The sequence below is a fragment of the Balaenoptera acutorostrata genome, chromosome 19 (genome assembly GCF_949987535.1).
Source record: "Balaenoptera acutorostrata chromosome 19, mBalAcu1.1, whole genome shotgun sequence".
In the NCBI taxonomy this organism is placed as follows: domain Eukaryota; kingdom Metazoa; phylum Chordata; class Mammalia; order Artiodactyla; family Balaenopteridae; genus Balaenoptera; species Balaenoptera acutorostrata.
Window position 1 is genome coordinate 66,898,640 of NC_080082.1, and position 14,409 is coordinate 66,913,048.

At 61.1% G+C, this 14,409-nt stretch overlaps 2 protein-coding genes across 5 annotated transcripts; both read right to left on the minus strand.

Moving 5' to 3' along the window:
* Positions 1 to 487: 487 nt before the first annotated feature.
* SLC27A5 (solute carrier family 27 member 5) lies at positions 488 to 7,885 on the minus strand. The gene is made up of 10 exons (XM_007175388.2): positions 7,161 to 7,885; positions 6,559 to 6,768; positions 6,005 to 6,163; positions 3,995 to 4,119; positions 2,889 to 3,083; positions 2,715 to 2,805; positions 1,500 to 1,698; positions 1,202 to 1,299; positions 922 to 1,052; positions 488 to 838 (listed from the first exon to the last, which is right to left on the minus strand). The coding sequence occupies exons 1-10, from the start codon at positions 7,846 to 7,848 to the stop codon at positions 662 to 664; spliced, it is 2,073 nt and encodes a 690-aa protein (XP_007175450.2). The 5' UTR covers positions 7,849 to 7,885; the 3' UTR covers positions 488 to 661.
* A 1,385-nt stretch (positions 7,886 to 9,270) lies between these two features.
* ZBTB45 (zinc finger and BTB domain containing 45) lies at positions 9,271 to 14,123 on the minus strand. 4 transcript variants are annotated; one of them, XM_057534265.1, is made up of 3 exons: positions 14,018 to 14,123; positions 10,668 to 11,952; positions 9,271 to 10,044 (listed from the first exon to the last, which is right to left on the minus strand). In XM_057534265.1, exons 2-3 carry the CDS (start codon positions 11,950 to 11,952, stop codon positions 9,788 to 9,790), a joined length of 1,542 nt encoding a protein of 513 aa, XP_057390248.1. In that variant the 5' UTR covers positions 14,018 to 14,123; the 3' UTR covers positions 9,271 to 9,787. The 4 variants fall into 4 exon arrangements, with proteins under 4 accessions (XP_057390248.1, XP_057390246.1, XP_057390247.1 ...); XM_057534263.1 differs by lacking the exon at positions 14,018 to 14,123 and adding an exon at positions 13,794 to 13,985; XM_057534264.1 differs by lacking the exon at positions 14,018 to 14,123 and adding an exon at positions 13,688 to 13,985.
* Positions 14,124 to 14,409: the final 286 nt, after the last annotated feature.

The following is a 14,409-nucleotide window of genomic DNA, read 5'->3' on the forward strand; positions in this document are numbered from 1 at the left end:
GGGACGTCACCCAGCAACAGCTGCTCCTGCTAACATCCCCCTGCCTGCTGCTCCCACAGTGACCCCTAAGACACTGTGTACTCTGTTCCCCAGAAGCCTCTGCCTCTGCTCCCCCAGAGGGACTTGCCGCAGGGCCTTTGCACATGCACTCTGCCAGACACACTCTTCCCCCAGTCACACCCTTCCTGCCTCGGTCCAACGCCCTCTGGCCTGTGTCAGCCTGCCCATCATGGCACTTCTCCCCACATCCTCCAGACCACGTCCACATCCACTGGCCTAGCCCAGCCCCAGCTGCATCAGAGGCCACAAGTGACCCACAGATAGAGTTGTCTCTCCACCTGGGGTGGCTGTGGGGCTGCGGGCTCCTCCCACACCCCTGGCCTTGCCCAGACAAGGCCACTCCTCGAGAAGGGGGGGACCCTGAAGTAAGTGAGGGCACCGGCCCCTGCACTCCTTGCTTGTTTCCCCATCCACACAGACATCTGTGTACACATCCAAGTTTATTCTCGCTCTGCTGCGGGGCCAGGGTCATCCCACACTGTGCAGCTGGGGATAAGGCCAGGCTGGGGTTCCTGACGAACCCGTGCAGGTCTGGGGTGTGCGTGACAATACAAGAGGGGGTGGTGATCAGCGGGTCTAACCCTGTGGGCTGACCCGAGGGTTAGAGTCTCCAGGCTCCCTCACATACTGCCCGGTATATGTCTGACGTCAGGGGCCGGAAGGCTCGGGCCCGGTTGTCCAGCAGGTACAGGGGGTCAGCAACAATGCCCACGTTGAAGCCCTCGCGCACCAACCGGGACTTCACCAGTTTGAACGTGCTTGTGATCTCCAAGGCGTCCTGCAAGGGCAGAGACTGTAACCCCGACTGTGACTGTCCCGCCGAGACCTCCCACCCACCTACTCCAGCCACGGCGAGCTCACCTGAACACGGATGAAATGGGGGGCAGCGTAGGCGGGGAGCCAAGTGCGCACGTGCTGGTACAGCCTCTGCCCGTCAAAGGCCTGGCCGGGGGCCAGCTGCACGGCAGCCATGCCCACCTTGCCCTCACATCCTGTGGAGCACATGCATCCTTGGCGGACCCGCCTCACAGTGCCCGCGGCTGGTCCCTCCCCTGGGTCCCAGCAGCCCCCCGCCTGTAACAAGGCTCCGGCACCACCCACAAAGCAGTTGGCGGGTTAGAACGAGGTGAACCCCCCGCACCTGGCACAGGCACACCGTAGACGTTCACCTCCTGCAGGAAGTCCACGAGTGACAGCACGCCCTCCACCTCCCGCGTGGACACGTTCTCACCCTTCCACCTGCGGGGTTGGAGGGGGTGCTGGGACCAGGGCCCGGGAGAGGAGGCCCCTCCCCTGACCAAGCCCCGCCTCCCGGCGACTAGGCCCCATCCCCTCCGGAATTCAGAAGTCCCGCCCCTGGAAAGGAGAGGCCCCGCCCCTTCCACAAGCCCCGCCCCCTCCAGAATCCAGAAGCCCCGCCCTGAGAAACCCCGCGGAACCGGAAGGTGTCCCCGAGGCGGTCGCGGAAGTAGAGGAAGCCTTCGTCGTCCAGGGCCAGCACGTCCCCGGTGTTGTAGTAAAGGTCGTTCGGGCGCCGCACGTTCTTCACCAACTTCCTTTCTGTGTGCTCCCGGGGCCCACGGTAGCCCAGGAAAGGTTGGTGACGCAGCACCTGGGTCAGCAGGAGCCCTGCCTCCCCTGGGGGGTAGGAGTGGGAGTCGGGCATTAGCCGTGGACGAGAACATCAGGCCCACCAGGCCGCGGCCGGGACTCTGCCAGAGAAGAGACAGAGAGAGACCCAGAAACAGATCCAGAGACAGAAAATGAGAGGCAGAAGGAGAGAGAAGGTGGCATCAGGGAGTCCATTAGAAATAGGGGACCACTGCCGCGGAAAGGAGCCCGGAGGAGTCTCTGCAGGGAGGGTCGGGAAGGGAGACGCTAGGGGGATGGATGAGTCTTCAGCTGCTGCGAAGTCGAGCTTGTGGAAGGACAATTAAGGCTCGTACTGTGTGGCCCCACAGGGGCAGAAATAGAATCAGCGGGTGGAAATTGCAGGGAGGCAGCTGGGGTCAATATAAAGAAGATCCTTGCAATCACCAGTTATCTATCAATGTAATGGGCTGTTCCAGGGGGTAGTCAGCAACTTTGTAGGCGTGCACATAGGGCTGGGTTCATTCACTCAACAAACTGACCGCTGGCCGTGGGCCACACAATATGCTGGGGGTAGATATTAAATAATTGTGTGAATAGCACAATACCTGCCACATAGTAAATGTTATCTAAGTGTTAAAAAAAAGAAAGAAAGAAAGAAAAGAAATAGGGAAAGGCTAACAAGGATGGACGAGGGAGAGAGGCAAATGGTGGTGGGAAGACAGCGATTCCGCCAGGACCTTGCAACGCCCCCGGAGAGAAGACCCTAGGAGAAGGTTCAGGACAAGAGATTGAAGCCTGGGAGGATGTGACTTCCACAGAAAGCTCAAGAGAACAAGTCAAATGGCCGAGAGGTTGAGGCAGAGCTGGGCAGAGCTGACAAGCTGCGAGGGAGAGCGCCCCGGACCGCCGTCAGACAGGCCTGGAGCTCAGGGTCAGGTGAGGACTGCAGACACCACCACTGGACCTCAGCCTCAAGGCTTTGGGTGGCTTGTTCCAGCCACGGAGGAGACTGAGGGTCTCCACCCTTCCCACACCCTGGGAAGGTTCTCCAGCCCCCATACCTGGCCTCGCAGGGATGCAGAGGCCCCAGCTGTCCCTCACAGGCTCCTCTGTCTCCGTGCTGTACTGTACAAGCTCGAAGGGGGACAGCATCTGAGTGGAGGGTGGCGAGGTGTCAGCAGAGGTCCTGTGGGCTCAGCCTCAATCAGGGCCACTGTCACGCCCAACACACTCACTCGAAGGAAGCAGCTTATCTTGCCCTGGGCCCCACAGCGCCCTGGATAGTTGACAAAGCCACCGTTGCCTTCCGTGGAGCCGTAGACTTCCCAGATCCGAATGGGCCCAAAGCGCTGCTGGAAGGTCTCCCACACTTCTGCCCGGAGTCCACTGCCAATTGCCAGGCGGACTTTATGTGTTCGGTCCTCTGGCCGCTGCAGGGACATCCCAAAAAGGGTGAGGAGGAGGTGCCCTTGGGTGTGCCCAGGAACCCTTACCCGGGAGGGCTATCTTGGGTCCTGACCTGAGGAGCTACCTGGGAGGTGATGGGGGGCCTTTACCTTGGTGATCTACCTGAGTTCTTACTTGAGCAGTTACCTGTAGTCTGTACCTGGAGAGTTACTTGCAGGGGTTACCTGCAGAGGTTACCTGGGAACCTTACCTGGAGCGATATCTAGGGGTGACTGGAGGCCTCATCTGGGGTCTTACCTAGGGGAAACATCTGGGGTCTTATATAGGGGTAGTTACCTGAAGCTTTTACCTGGGGGGGGGGGGTGGTTAACTGGAGGCCTTACCAGGAGGGGTTACTTGGGGGCCTTTACCTGAAGGTAACCTGGGGAGTGACTTGAAGCTTCATCTTGGGGAGTTATCTGGGAGCCTTACTTGGGGGTAGTTACCAGGAGCCTTTCCCTGAGGGGTTACCTAGAGACTATATTTGGAAGGATACCTGGGGACCTTGCTTAGAGACAGTTACCCAGGGTCCATACATCATTGATACATAGCATGAGGCCAGCTCACATCTAGTGAGTTTATCCTGAGCCACACCCTGTTCTAGGCACTTTATGTGTTTAATTCTCACAATACCCCCTTGAGGTATTATTCCTGATTTCCAAAAGAGGACACTGAGGCTGAGAGACGTGAAGTCACCTGCCCAAGATAGCACAGCTGATCATCAAAGCAGCCATGACTGGAAACCTTGTGTGGGACTCTGTCCGTGCCTCTTGTCTGGGGTGTTTTATTGATACCTGAGCAACCTTGCTTGAGCCCTGGACTGAATCTACCTGAGATCTTTACCTGGGATGACTCCTGGGGTGTCCACCTTGGAGCCCTAATCTTAGCACCTCACCTGGGGAGTGTTGCACAGGTACCGCAGGACCTCGCCCACATACTGGATCACAGTCACACCATGCTGCCGACAGTCGTCCCAGAAGCAGGAGGCAGAGAACTTGGGGGCCAGAACACAGGTCACTCCTTGGAGGGAGGAGAGGAAAGGGTTTCAGGTCATCCTTCCAAGCCACTGTGAGAAGCTGCTTTGATCACCTGGCTGTGGCCCCTGAAACCCAAGATGACATCAGGCTCACCTCTGTGTTGCTGGCCCAGCCAAAACTATTCCCATGAGAAGAGCACAGCCGAGCCTGAGTTTGAATCCCGTCTCCAGAATGTGTGGAAAGCTCGGTGCCTGGTACAAAGTGAGCACTGCTGAATAAGGGCTGTGAGTAGGAATCACTCTTGATTGTGATAAATGTCTTAGGAATGTCTAGCTCGGCAAATGGATAGATGGATGAATGGGTAGGTGGATGGAAAGGTGAGTGGAAGGATGGATGGGTGATGGATGGGCGGGTTGGTGGATGGATATATAGATGTTCTGAAGGATGGACACATGGATTAATACATCTTAGGGGCCACTACATCCACTCCAGGAAAGTGCTCCCTCCCTTTCTGATCCCCTCCTCTGCAGCTGGCTCTGTGGATGGCACTCTCCTTACCTCAACCCTAACCCTCAACAAAACCCTGAAAGCTAAGTACCATCCCTGCACCCAAAGGGACGATGGCTCGTGTGCTTGGTGAGGTAGCAAGTATGTGTCTTCTTCGAGGCTGTATCTTGAAGGAGGTGAAATATAATGCCCTCTCTGTGAAAATGGATGCTGGGTCCTTGAAAGAGATAGCTTTGTTAGCAACCCCTAGTGAAATGCCTGGATTCTGGAAAGGTCTTCAAGAGCTGCTAAAACCAGGGGGGAGGTTGATAAGGATTTTTCCAGTGAAAGCTTCCCAATTCTTCTCAGCCTAAGGTAGGATCCCAGTTTTGAGCAGCCTCCAATGTGACAAATTAGCAGGCACTTTGCACCCCACCAAGGTTCTTGACAAGAATAATTGAACTGAATCTGAAAACATCTCTAGAGGGAACATCTAGTCTACCAGGAAGTGTGGGAGGGAGAGGAGCAGAGACCAAGCAAGCAAGTACGATGAGAAGAGTTTAACTGCAAAAAGACAGTAAGACAATTGGGGAAATTTTTAACATGAAGTGCACATCGGATAATATCAAAGAGTTACTGTTAATTTTTTCAGGTGTGATGATCACTCTCGTTACAGTTTTTTAAGGCCTTACCTGTTAGAGATACATACTGCAATATTCACCAACAAAAAGATAGCGTCTGGGATTTGCTCCAAAATAATCCAGAAAGCAGGAAGGGAGTACATACGAAATAAAATTGGCAACATGTTAACAATTGTTGAGGCTGGGTGAGGATATGGGAAGCGTCATCAAACTATCTGCTCTGTTTTAGTGTATGTTTGAAACTGTCCATGATTTTAAATTTTTTAAATAAAATATGAGTAAAAAGACAAGTGGGAATAAGGGGGAGGCGATAAATGAAACACAGAAGAGCAGAATGCTGATGGTGGCTGAAGCTGGGTGGTGAGTACTTGAGGATGCATGTAGAGAATTTTAGAAATTTTTATATTTCAAAATTTTCCATGTTAAAATTTCAGGGAAGAAAAACAAACAAACAAACAACAACAACAACAACAAAACAGACCAGCGCAGTCTGTTGACTGAATTCATGGTCAGGTGTCTGGGGAGACAGCCTGATGGAGTGCTTGGTGAGTGTTCCCTCACTGGCTCCGCCTGCGATGATGACAGATATGAGTGACCAACACTCATATCAGCTCTTTCACCTCCTGACCACAGCACAGCCATTAAGGACGGTCTGGGTGTCCAACCCTCTGTCCAGGTAGCCCTGGGGCTCACTGTCCCTTTTCGAAGGTAAGAACCTGGGGTGCTGGGTAACCTCTGGGGCCTTGACATCCAGTCTGGCAGTCCTGTGGATTGGGGGGTGGTCCTCAGAGAAGGGCTTACCAAGCTCCAGGCAGCTAAGGACCCCAAGGACCAGCCCCATCGTGTGGTACAGAGGCAAGACCGTGTAGACCACGTCATCCGCTGTGACCCCACACAGGGTCAGCATCCCGCTTATCTGCAGCGCCCGCTCATACGTGAGGATGGCTGGCTTCGGGAGCCCTGGGGGATGAAGGAACGGGAAGAGTGGGGTGGTGCACGGACAGCACTCGAGGCACCTGCACGCAGGAGTGGGTCTCCAGGGCCAGGTCTGCGCGGTCAGGGGTTTGAGGCTCCCGAAAAGTGGTCAAGCGTGGGACCTGTGGGTGGGCTTGGGGAGGACAAGTTGGACGAGTTCAGAGGCTGAATTCCAAAGTTCAGGGTTTCAGCGGCTGTTTACTGGGCAGAGGCAGGATTCTGGCGCTGACCATTCAGATAACACTGGGGGTCAGAGTTCGGCCAAGTGTCGAAATCAAAGGGCAGGGTGGGTTTCAGGTCAAGTTTGAGGCACAGGTCAGGCTTGGAGTCACGTCAGTGGAAGGGTTCAGAGGCTGGGCTAGGCTGCTGGGCGCCCTCACCGGTGGTCCCCGAGGTGTAGATGAACAGGGCTGGGCTTCTCAGCTTGATCTCAGCTCGAAGGTCAGCGGGCACGGGGTCTGAGGGTGCAGCATCCAGAGCAGCCCCCAGAGCCCTCACCCCCGGCGTGGGGGAGGAGCGGCTGAGGTAGAAGCAGCGGATGTTCTCTGCCTGCAGCTTGGGAAGGACCTCCTCCAGGTTCTCCCGGAGGTCTGTGGGAATGCGTCAGAGGAGGAATTTAGAGGAGGCCCACCTTTGAGGTGGGGGGGGGACCCGAGATGTGGGAGAGGAGCCCACTGCCAGCCATGGAGGAAGCAGCCAGCAGAGAAGAGCACCTGCCTTATCTGTAAAGAACCCCGTAATTAGTATTTGGGGGCAAAAAAAGTTGAAATAGCCATGTTGAAGAAAACACAAAGCAGAACTCTGGTGCCCTCTGAATTACTTTCCAGCAACTAAGTTTTGGCCCTAATTGCCTGGGGGTGGGTGAGGGGCACGGAGCTCTTGCCCAGCCCCCACCAGGACCCTCTGAACTGCAATCCTCCACGTCTGTCTCCTGCCCCTGTACCCACCGCATCCGACCTCCGCTGGTCTCTGAGATCCTCACCTGGGTCCACCACCAGCACCCGAGCCCCAGAGCTCAGCACCGAGTGCACCAGGGGCGCCCCCCGGCCGTGCGGATTAATCCAGGCCACCGGACAGCCCAGCTTGGCCAGCCCGAGCCACAGACCCAGAGCAGGAATGGTCTGCGAGGGCAGCACGAGGAGGGCGGTGGGCTCCTGAGCGCGGGGCCCCGTGGCGCCGCCCAGCTCGGCCTTCATGACCCACGCCGCCCGGCAGGCCCTGGCGTCCAGCTCCCCGAAGGTGACCGACCGGCTCCCCGGCCCCGTCCACACCAAGATCGCGCGCCCTGGCTGCGCTCGCACCCGCCGCTCGAAGGAATCTACGAAGGTGTCAGGTGGCTGGCGGCTCAAGCGCGCCCAGATGTTCAGGCCCAGGCGGAGAATCTTGAAGACGTAGGCCAGGTCTGCAGGCAGCCAGCGCAGCCCTGGGGGCGGCTGCGTGGGCAGCAGAGCCAGCGTGAGGGCCGCAGCCGCCAGACTCAGCCAGTGGGGCATCCAGGGGCCGAGCCAGGGCCACGCCAGCACAGCCAGGCCCAGCAGCACACAGCAGGCGGAGTCTCCCAGGAGCCAGCGCAGGGCCAGGGCCACTGCTGCAGGCCATGTGGACTGCCCCAGGCCTCGCAGCAGCAACAGCAGCAACAGCAAGAAGGCCAGTCGTCCCCAGATGCCCATCGTACCTGCTCCTGCCTCAGGGAAATGTCCAGGAATGCCCACCTCTTGCCCGGGCTGATGACCCGTCAGCCCCGCCCCCTGGCGGTGACCCAGAGGCTGTTGACCATGGTGGTGGCTCCAGGACTCTGCCTCCAGCCCTTCTTAACCCCAACTGTTTCACTCTGCCTGGTCTTCCGCGTGCTTCCAGCCCCTCTGCCTCTGTCCCCCACGCTGCGCCCCAGGCACTTGGGAAATAGGCAGAAATCCCTCTCTCAGGAAACTGAACTTCCAGCCATGCCAAATGCAAATTCAGCAGGATAGCAGGGCAGCTCTGGTTGTAAGCACTGCCTTCCCATCTGCAAACCTCACCAGGAAGTTCTCCTGTGGCACCTACTTAATCTGAATCCTCCGGGAGATGGGGCCTGGCCGGGATGAGCCCCCAGCCTCCTGCCAGGTACACAGCAGGTGCTCAGTAAGCCCTTGAACACCTGCAGTGCCCGAATTCAAACCCAGCTCTGACCCCCAACCCATGTGGTCCACTCTGACTCTCTGCCTTACCCTTGGCATCAATGGGGACCATGCTCAGGGTTCAGGAGGCTGAACTCTGCCTGGAATGTGGGTCTGACAGTCTATGCACGGTTGGACCAGGAAAGCCTTAGCCCCCCTCCTCTGGGAGGCAGTCACAGGGGGTAGCGCAGAGAAACGTTGCCATTGGCCTAGGATTACGGCAAGCCGGGCTGCTGGAGCGCCCTACACGCCACACCGCCCTCACCGGCTCCAGATACTTTGGACCGGGGTGCCCAGGCCACGTGCCGACAGTGTGATGGGGGCACGCGAAGAGTAGCCTCGAACTGACACTGGCTGGCCATCTTCCGCAGCCCAATGGGCAGCCCAAGGGTCCCGGCTGCCGCTTTCTGCCCTTCCCCCATCCCAGCCCTGCCTGGCACTTCCGACCTTGCCGGCCAGGACAGCTATCCTGGGGCTCGGACCCCCTAGTGGCAGCCTGGCCCCAAAGACCCCCTGGACCCCCAAAAGTGAGGTGCTCAACCATCATGCCCATCAGGACAGGGGAGGAGAAGTCTGAAGGCTAGAGAGTCTGTCTGGAAGATCTGGGGGGAGGGGCCTTGAAATCTGTATCTTGGGTGGCAGCAGCTGGGATTGTGGCTGCGAACTTCCCACACGTGGCCTCCCTCTCCGAGACCCGCCTGTACCCCTCCCCACAGGACCGAGGGCTCTGGGAGAGTCAAGCGCCAGTCATACGTGCGCCCCACTCCCACCCAGAGCACAGAGACACGAGATGGCAAAGCGGATCATCCGCTCGCAGCCCAAAGGAGCCCAGGGGGCAGCAGGGATGCTGCCCAGGGACGGGGGCACTGAGGCCCGACACCCACAGACGGTCTGTGAGGAAGAGGAACACACGGGTCCGGGAGCTCACGCTTCCGGGTTTCGGCCCCACGGCCCACAGTCCTTTATTACAGAGCAGGGGTCCCAAGACCAGGCCTCAGTCCATGATGGGCCCACCTGAGACGCCCCAAGCGCCAGATTAGGGAGGATTAGCTCGGGTCGGGGAGGCGGGGACATTTCCCGGCCTGACACAGGGGCAGGGGAGCAGACCCCACCCCACTCACGGGAGGGGATGGGCGTGAACCAGAGTCGGAGCCATGAATCCTGGGCCCCCGCACCATGGCTGAGCCCTAGTTCAGGTTGGAGACGATCCAGTTCTCAGAGGTGGTCGGGTCCCTGACCATCCCCAGCCAGCCCCCACCCGGAGGGCCGAGTACGTAGGAGGAGAGGAATAAGGCGGGCTGGGCTGGAGAGAAGGGTGGAAGCAGGAGGAGGGCCTGCTCTCAGGAGAAAGCGTGGGCTGGTGGCGGGAACGCGGTAAAGTGGCCGCGGCAGGCGTGACAGCGGTGGGGCTCGACCGATCCGTCGGTGGGCGTGGCCAGGCCCCAGGCCCGGGTCAGGGCGCAGGGTGCGCGGCCAGGTGGCGCTCCAGCAGCGCGCGGTGCGAGAAGACCTTGCCGCAGGCGGGGCACGGCGCGCGCTCCGGCCGGTGCGTGCGCATGTGCACGTTGAGCGAGCTCTTCTGCGTGAAGCGCTTGGCGCAGACGGCGCACTGGAAGGCGCGCACGCCCGTGTGCGTGACCATGTGCTTGAGCAGGTAGTCGCGCAGCGAGAAGGACCGCCAGCACACGGCGCACTGGTGCGGCTTCTCCCCTGCGGGCGACAGGGCGGGCAGCAAACTCAGGTCGGCTGGGAAGGGGCCCCGGGGCTCCTTTGCCGGGCAGGGACTCCCCTCCCCAACCGGACCAGCCATCCACCCGGAATGCCCCCGCCCGGCAGCGACACCCCTCTCCCCGACCCTTAGGGTCATACCGGGATGCCACTGCCTGTCTGTGACCCACAACTCCAACAGGTAGCCTCCCAGCGGGGAACCCCGCAGGTCTGGGACATCGTTGCCCACCGAGGCTGACCACTCAGGTCTACCCCCACCTCCAGGGGCCTTCCCGCCCCCAAACCGCACCGTGCCTGGCACAGGGCCGGGCTACCCCTCCCCCATCCCTGCCACGCTCATAGAGCGTTCTGGACCGTCTGGTCGCTGGCCACCATTCTGGGGACAGTCTAGCAAGGCCCAGCACCCTTACACTGGGAAAGACCCCGGCATACCTGCCCCCTCCCTGCTGGTTGCTATCATGTCCCCGGGGTGACAGAGTAGGCTGCCCCCCTCCCCCTGAATCAGAGAGGGGGAGACAGGCTGGGTTTGACCCCTAGGGTCATCAAGTATTAACAAAAAGCCTATCTCCGATGATCAAGGGGCTCAGAGACCCAGCCCGGCTCACCCGAGTGGATGAACATGTGCTTGGTGTAGTTCTTCCGGGAGCTGAACGTCTTGTGGCAGTGACTGCACTCATAGGCGGGCGGCTCGGCACCCGGGGCGCGCGCAGGGGTGGTCGAGGGGGCTGCGCTGGGAGCGGCCGGTGGGGCCGGGGCCTCCCCTAGAGGCGCGCTGGGAGCTGCGTCCGGCTGGAGCGCTGGGTAGAAGGCGGGTGGGGGCGCAGGGGCCGGCCCCGAGGGCGCGGGAGGGGGCTGCGCTGGCGGCCCGGGAGCGCCCAGATGAAAGGGGAAAAGCGCGACAGGCGGCCCGGGGGTCTTCACGCCAGGTGGGCGGGGTCCGGATAGGACACAGTCGGGCGGGGCAGGGGTCTCGGCGGGACAGCCTTCAGGGGCGGTTTGATCTCCGTCTTGCCAAGCGGAGACGTAGCTGTCGGGGAACACGTCCTCGGCAGCCGAAGTCCCCCGGAGGAAGTCCCTCCCGGCGCCGCTGTAATCGGAGAGGCCGGCGGGCGCAGGCGGCTCCTCGCGCGCGCCGTCCGCGGCCGCGGGTAGGAAGCCGGCGGCGCAGTCGGGGAAAGAAGGGGGCGCCTGGCCCTCACCCGGGCCGCCGCCTTCGCCATCCTCGCCGTCGGTCTCCTCATCGGTCTCGTCGTCGTCGTCGTCCCCGCCGTCGTCTGGGGCAGCGGTCAGGGCAGGGTCGGCGTCCGATCCCTCCGCCTTGGCAGGCGCGGGGGGCGCGGGCAGCTGCAGGCGCGCGGGCTGGCGCTGCTTGCGTGTGTGCGCGGCACCGGGGTGGCCCGGGGGGCGCGCGGCCAGCAAGTGGCGCAGGCGGTGGCGCAGCTGCGCGGGCGCGAGCGGCGGGGGCACGGGCGTGGGCAGGGGCGCGGGCGCGGGGGTGCCCGGGGCAGGGGCGCGGGCGCGGGCTATGATTTGCGTGCATTCGTCTATGACCGTCTGGATGCGCAGCACCGATGCGGCCGTGAGCACCTGCAGCGCTTCACCCTGCGCCACCACGAGCGAGCCGCTGTAGAGGAACTCGACGAGCTGGCGCACCGTCTGCGCGGGCACCACAGGCGGCACGCGGATCTCAGAGTGGCCGAGCAGCAGTTTGTCCTGGAAGAAGGGCGAGCCGGCGGCCAACACGCAGCGGTGTGCACGCAGTGAAGCCTCGCGGATGCGCACAGTCACGTCACAGAAGTGCCCACCCAGCCGCTGCCCGTTGAGCGTCTCAAGCAGGGATCGGGAGAAGTTCTGCAGGTGAATGTGGTGCACTGCCTCCGCCGCCGCCATCTGCACCGGACGAGCGGGTGTGGGCAAGAGGAAGTCAGCCAGGGACCCCCCCTCTGCCCCAGCGTTCCCATCCCTTCAGCGGGACAGGGCCCAAGGGTGAACCACACCCCCAGGCTTCAGGAACCCCAACCTTCTCCAACGCCCCCGGCCCCTCGAAGTCCTGCTTCCCAACACACGCAACACAGCAGGACTCCCTGCCCCCACCCCAGGACTTCTGCAGCCCGCTCTACCTCTGCAACCCCCAGCACACCGCTGTGGGAGGGCTGGGGACACCAAACGTTTGCTGCCCTCCGGTCTTGCTCACTGCCAGCGTGGGGAGCTCCAGGGCTCGCTTCCCCTATTTTGTCCCACCCACCCTGCCCGGAACTCTGGTATCCATCCTTCCCCATATCCTCCTCTGACAGGACACCCTGTGGAGAAGAGGGCGGGGACCCCTATCTAGAACAGGCTTCCGTGTCTCGCCCACTCCCCACCCTGCTGGCTGCGACTCCCACCACGAGTGGCTTCTTTTTGATCTCCCCTTGATACAGCCCCCAACCTTGGAACATCCAAGGCCCTGTGCAGACCGAGGTCCGCTGCCTCAGAACCTGGCTACATTAACTAGTGTATATGGAAGTCTTCGCAGGGGTGCAGCTGGCATGAACTGCCTCTGGGGCTAAGCGATTCGGGGTGTGCATAGTCACACAGAGTTGAGACTAGATTGGGCCTTAGCCTAGCAGGTGCCCTGCGGGAGGAAACTACATGGTCTCTGGCCCTCTCCAGCACAGCTAGCGGGAGATGCCTCCTGCAGCCTGATGCTTCCTGGAATCTTGATTGGGCCTGTGGGGCGCAGGGTGTGGGTGAGGCGTAGAGAGGGGGCTTGTGGACTGTGCAGGGGTGTGTGATTGGCTGGGTGCAGGTGGAGCAGCACAGGCCTCAAGATCAGCAAGGCTGAGCAATATGGACCCTTCCTGGTAAACTGTGGCCTCGAAATCCCAGCACTGCCCACCCTCAGGCACTGGAAAGGGAAAGGGGTACCACCCCCCCAGGGAACAATGGGCATCTGAGAAGCTCAGCTACTTCACCATCAAACAGGCACCATGCTGGCTTGGCCTCAGTTTCCCCTCTATCTTAGATACCTGGCTCACCCCGCACCCAGGCCACACACACCTCCAGTCTAGGGGAGAAGCATCAGTCGGGACACAGGACACACCCTGAGACCCACCCACTCTGCACCAGCCTGGTTCAGGTGAGGCCTCTCTTAACCCCTCGGGGTCTACTTCGGTCTCAGACTCACCCCCTCGGGCGCCTTACGCCCAAACAGCCTTTCCTTTGCTGGGGCCATTCATGATCCATATCTGACCCCTCAGACCACTTTGCACACCTCCACTGCCCCAGTAACCTCCTCGCGTCCCCCCCACCTCCCGGTCTATTCCCGACGCGACAGCCAGAGGGAGCCTGTTCAGACCTAACAGATCGGGACCCTCCTTAGCTCAGAGCTCGCCAGGCAATTCCTTAAACAGGCCAACTCCGCACGTACCGTTACCTCTGCCACAAGCACCCTTCACCGTCTTTTTTCACCCAGCACCTAAAGGACTTCAAATCCGTGCCCGGGCAACGGGGGCAGAAACCTGCACCTCAATCCGTAGGGACTGAACCCTTCCTCTTCCGATCCACCCCCGCCGTGCTCCCCAGCAGGCTCCAACTATAGTGCAGGTGCGGCAGAGCCTCTGGGCGCCTCGGAACAAAGGCCCACCTTGAGACGCTGCACCCAGGCGTCCTCGCCACCACGCCTTTGCCCACGCCATGCACTTTGCTCCGAGCACCCTCTCCCGTTCTCTGCGCCATTGCCCGCGCCTCACCCTGAGTCCAGCACCCCCTCCTCTGATCTGCTCCGGCTGCGCCCGCCCCAGCCCCGGCCGACTAGGTTTCCCGCCTCCGCGCTCTTGCCCGCGAAGTGCCCCCGTCCTGCAGCGCCCCCTCACGTCTGCGGCGCGCGCTCCAAGCCTAGCGCGGGCGCCCCTCCCCTGGCACGCCCCGGCCTCCCCGCCGGCCCTGCGGCAGGGGGATGCCCGCCTGACCCCACCTCCGGCTCCTCCTCAGGCACCAGGCCGGGCGGTGGCCGCCTCCAGCTCACCACTTTCAAGGCCGCACTTCCGGGCCCCAACGCCGGCGGAACCAAAGTCCGCCGCTGCAGCGGCGCGGCGAACCACTAGGTCAGAGCAAGTTTCCGGTGTCTCCATGGAGACTAGTCGCCGCTGCAAGGTCGCACTTCCGGCCAAAGTCGCAGGGGCTGGGACAACCAGGCAGTGTCGCCCTAGAGACGGGGCGGGGGCGGATCCTGTGCTGTCAATCTGTGGGTCGCGCCCACTCGCCTGTGCTGCGGGGCGGAAGAAGGTGAGAGGGAAAGAGGGTGGAGGGGCGGTCGGCTCCGAAGACCCTGGCGGGTCCCGGCAGGTTTAAACCCCACTGCACCCC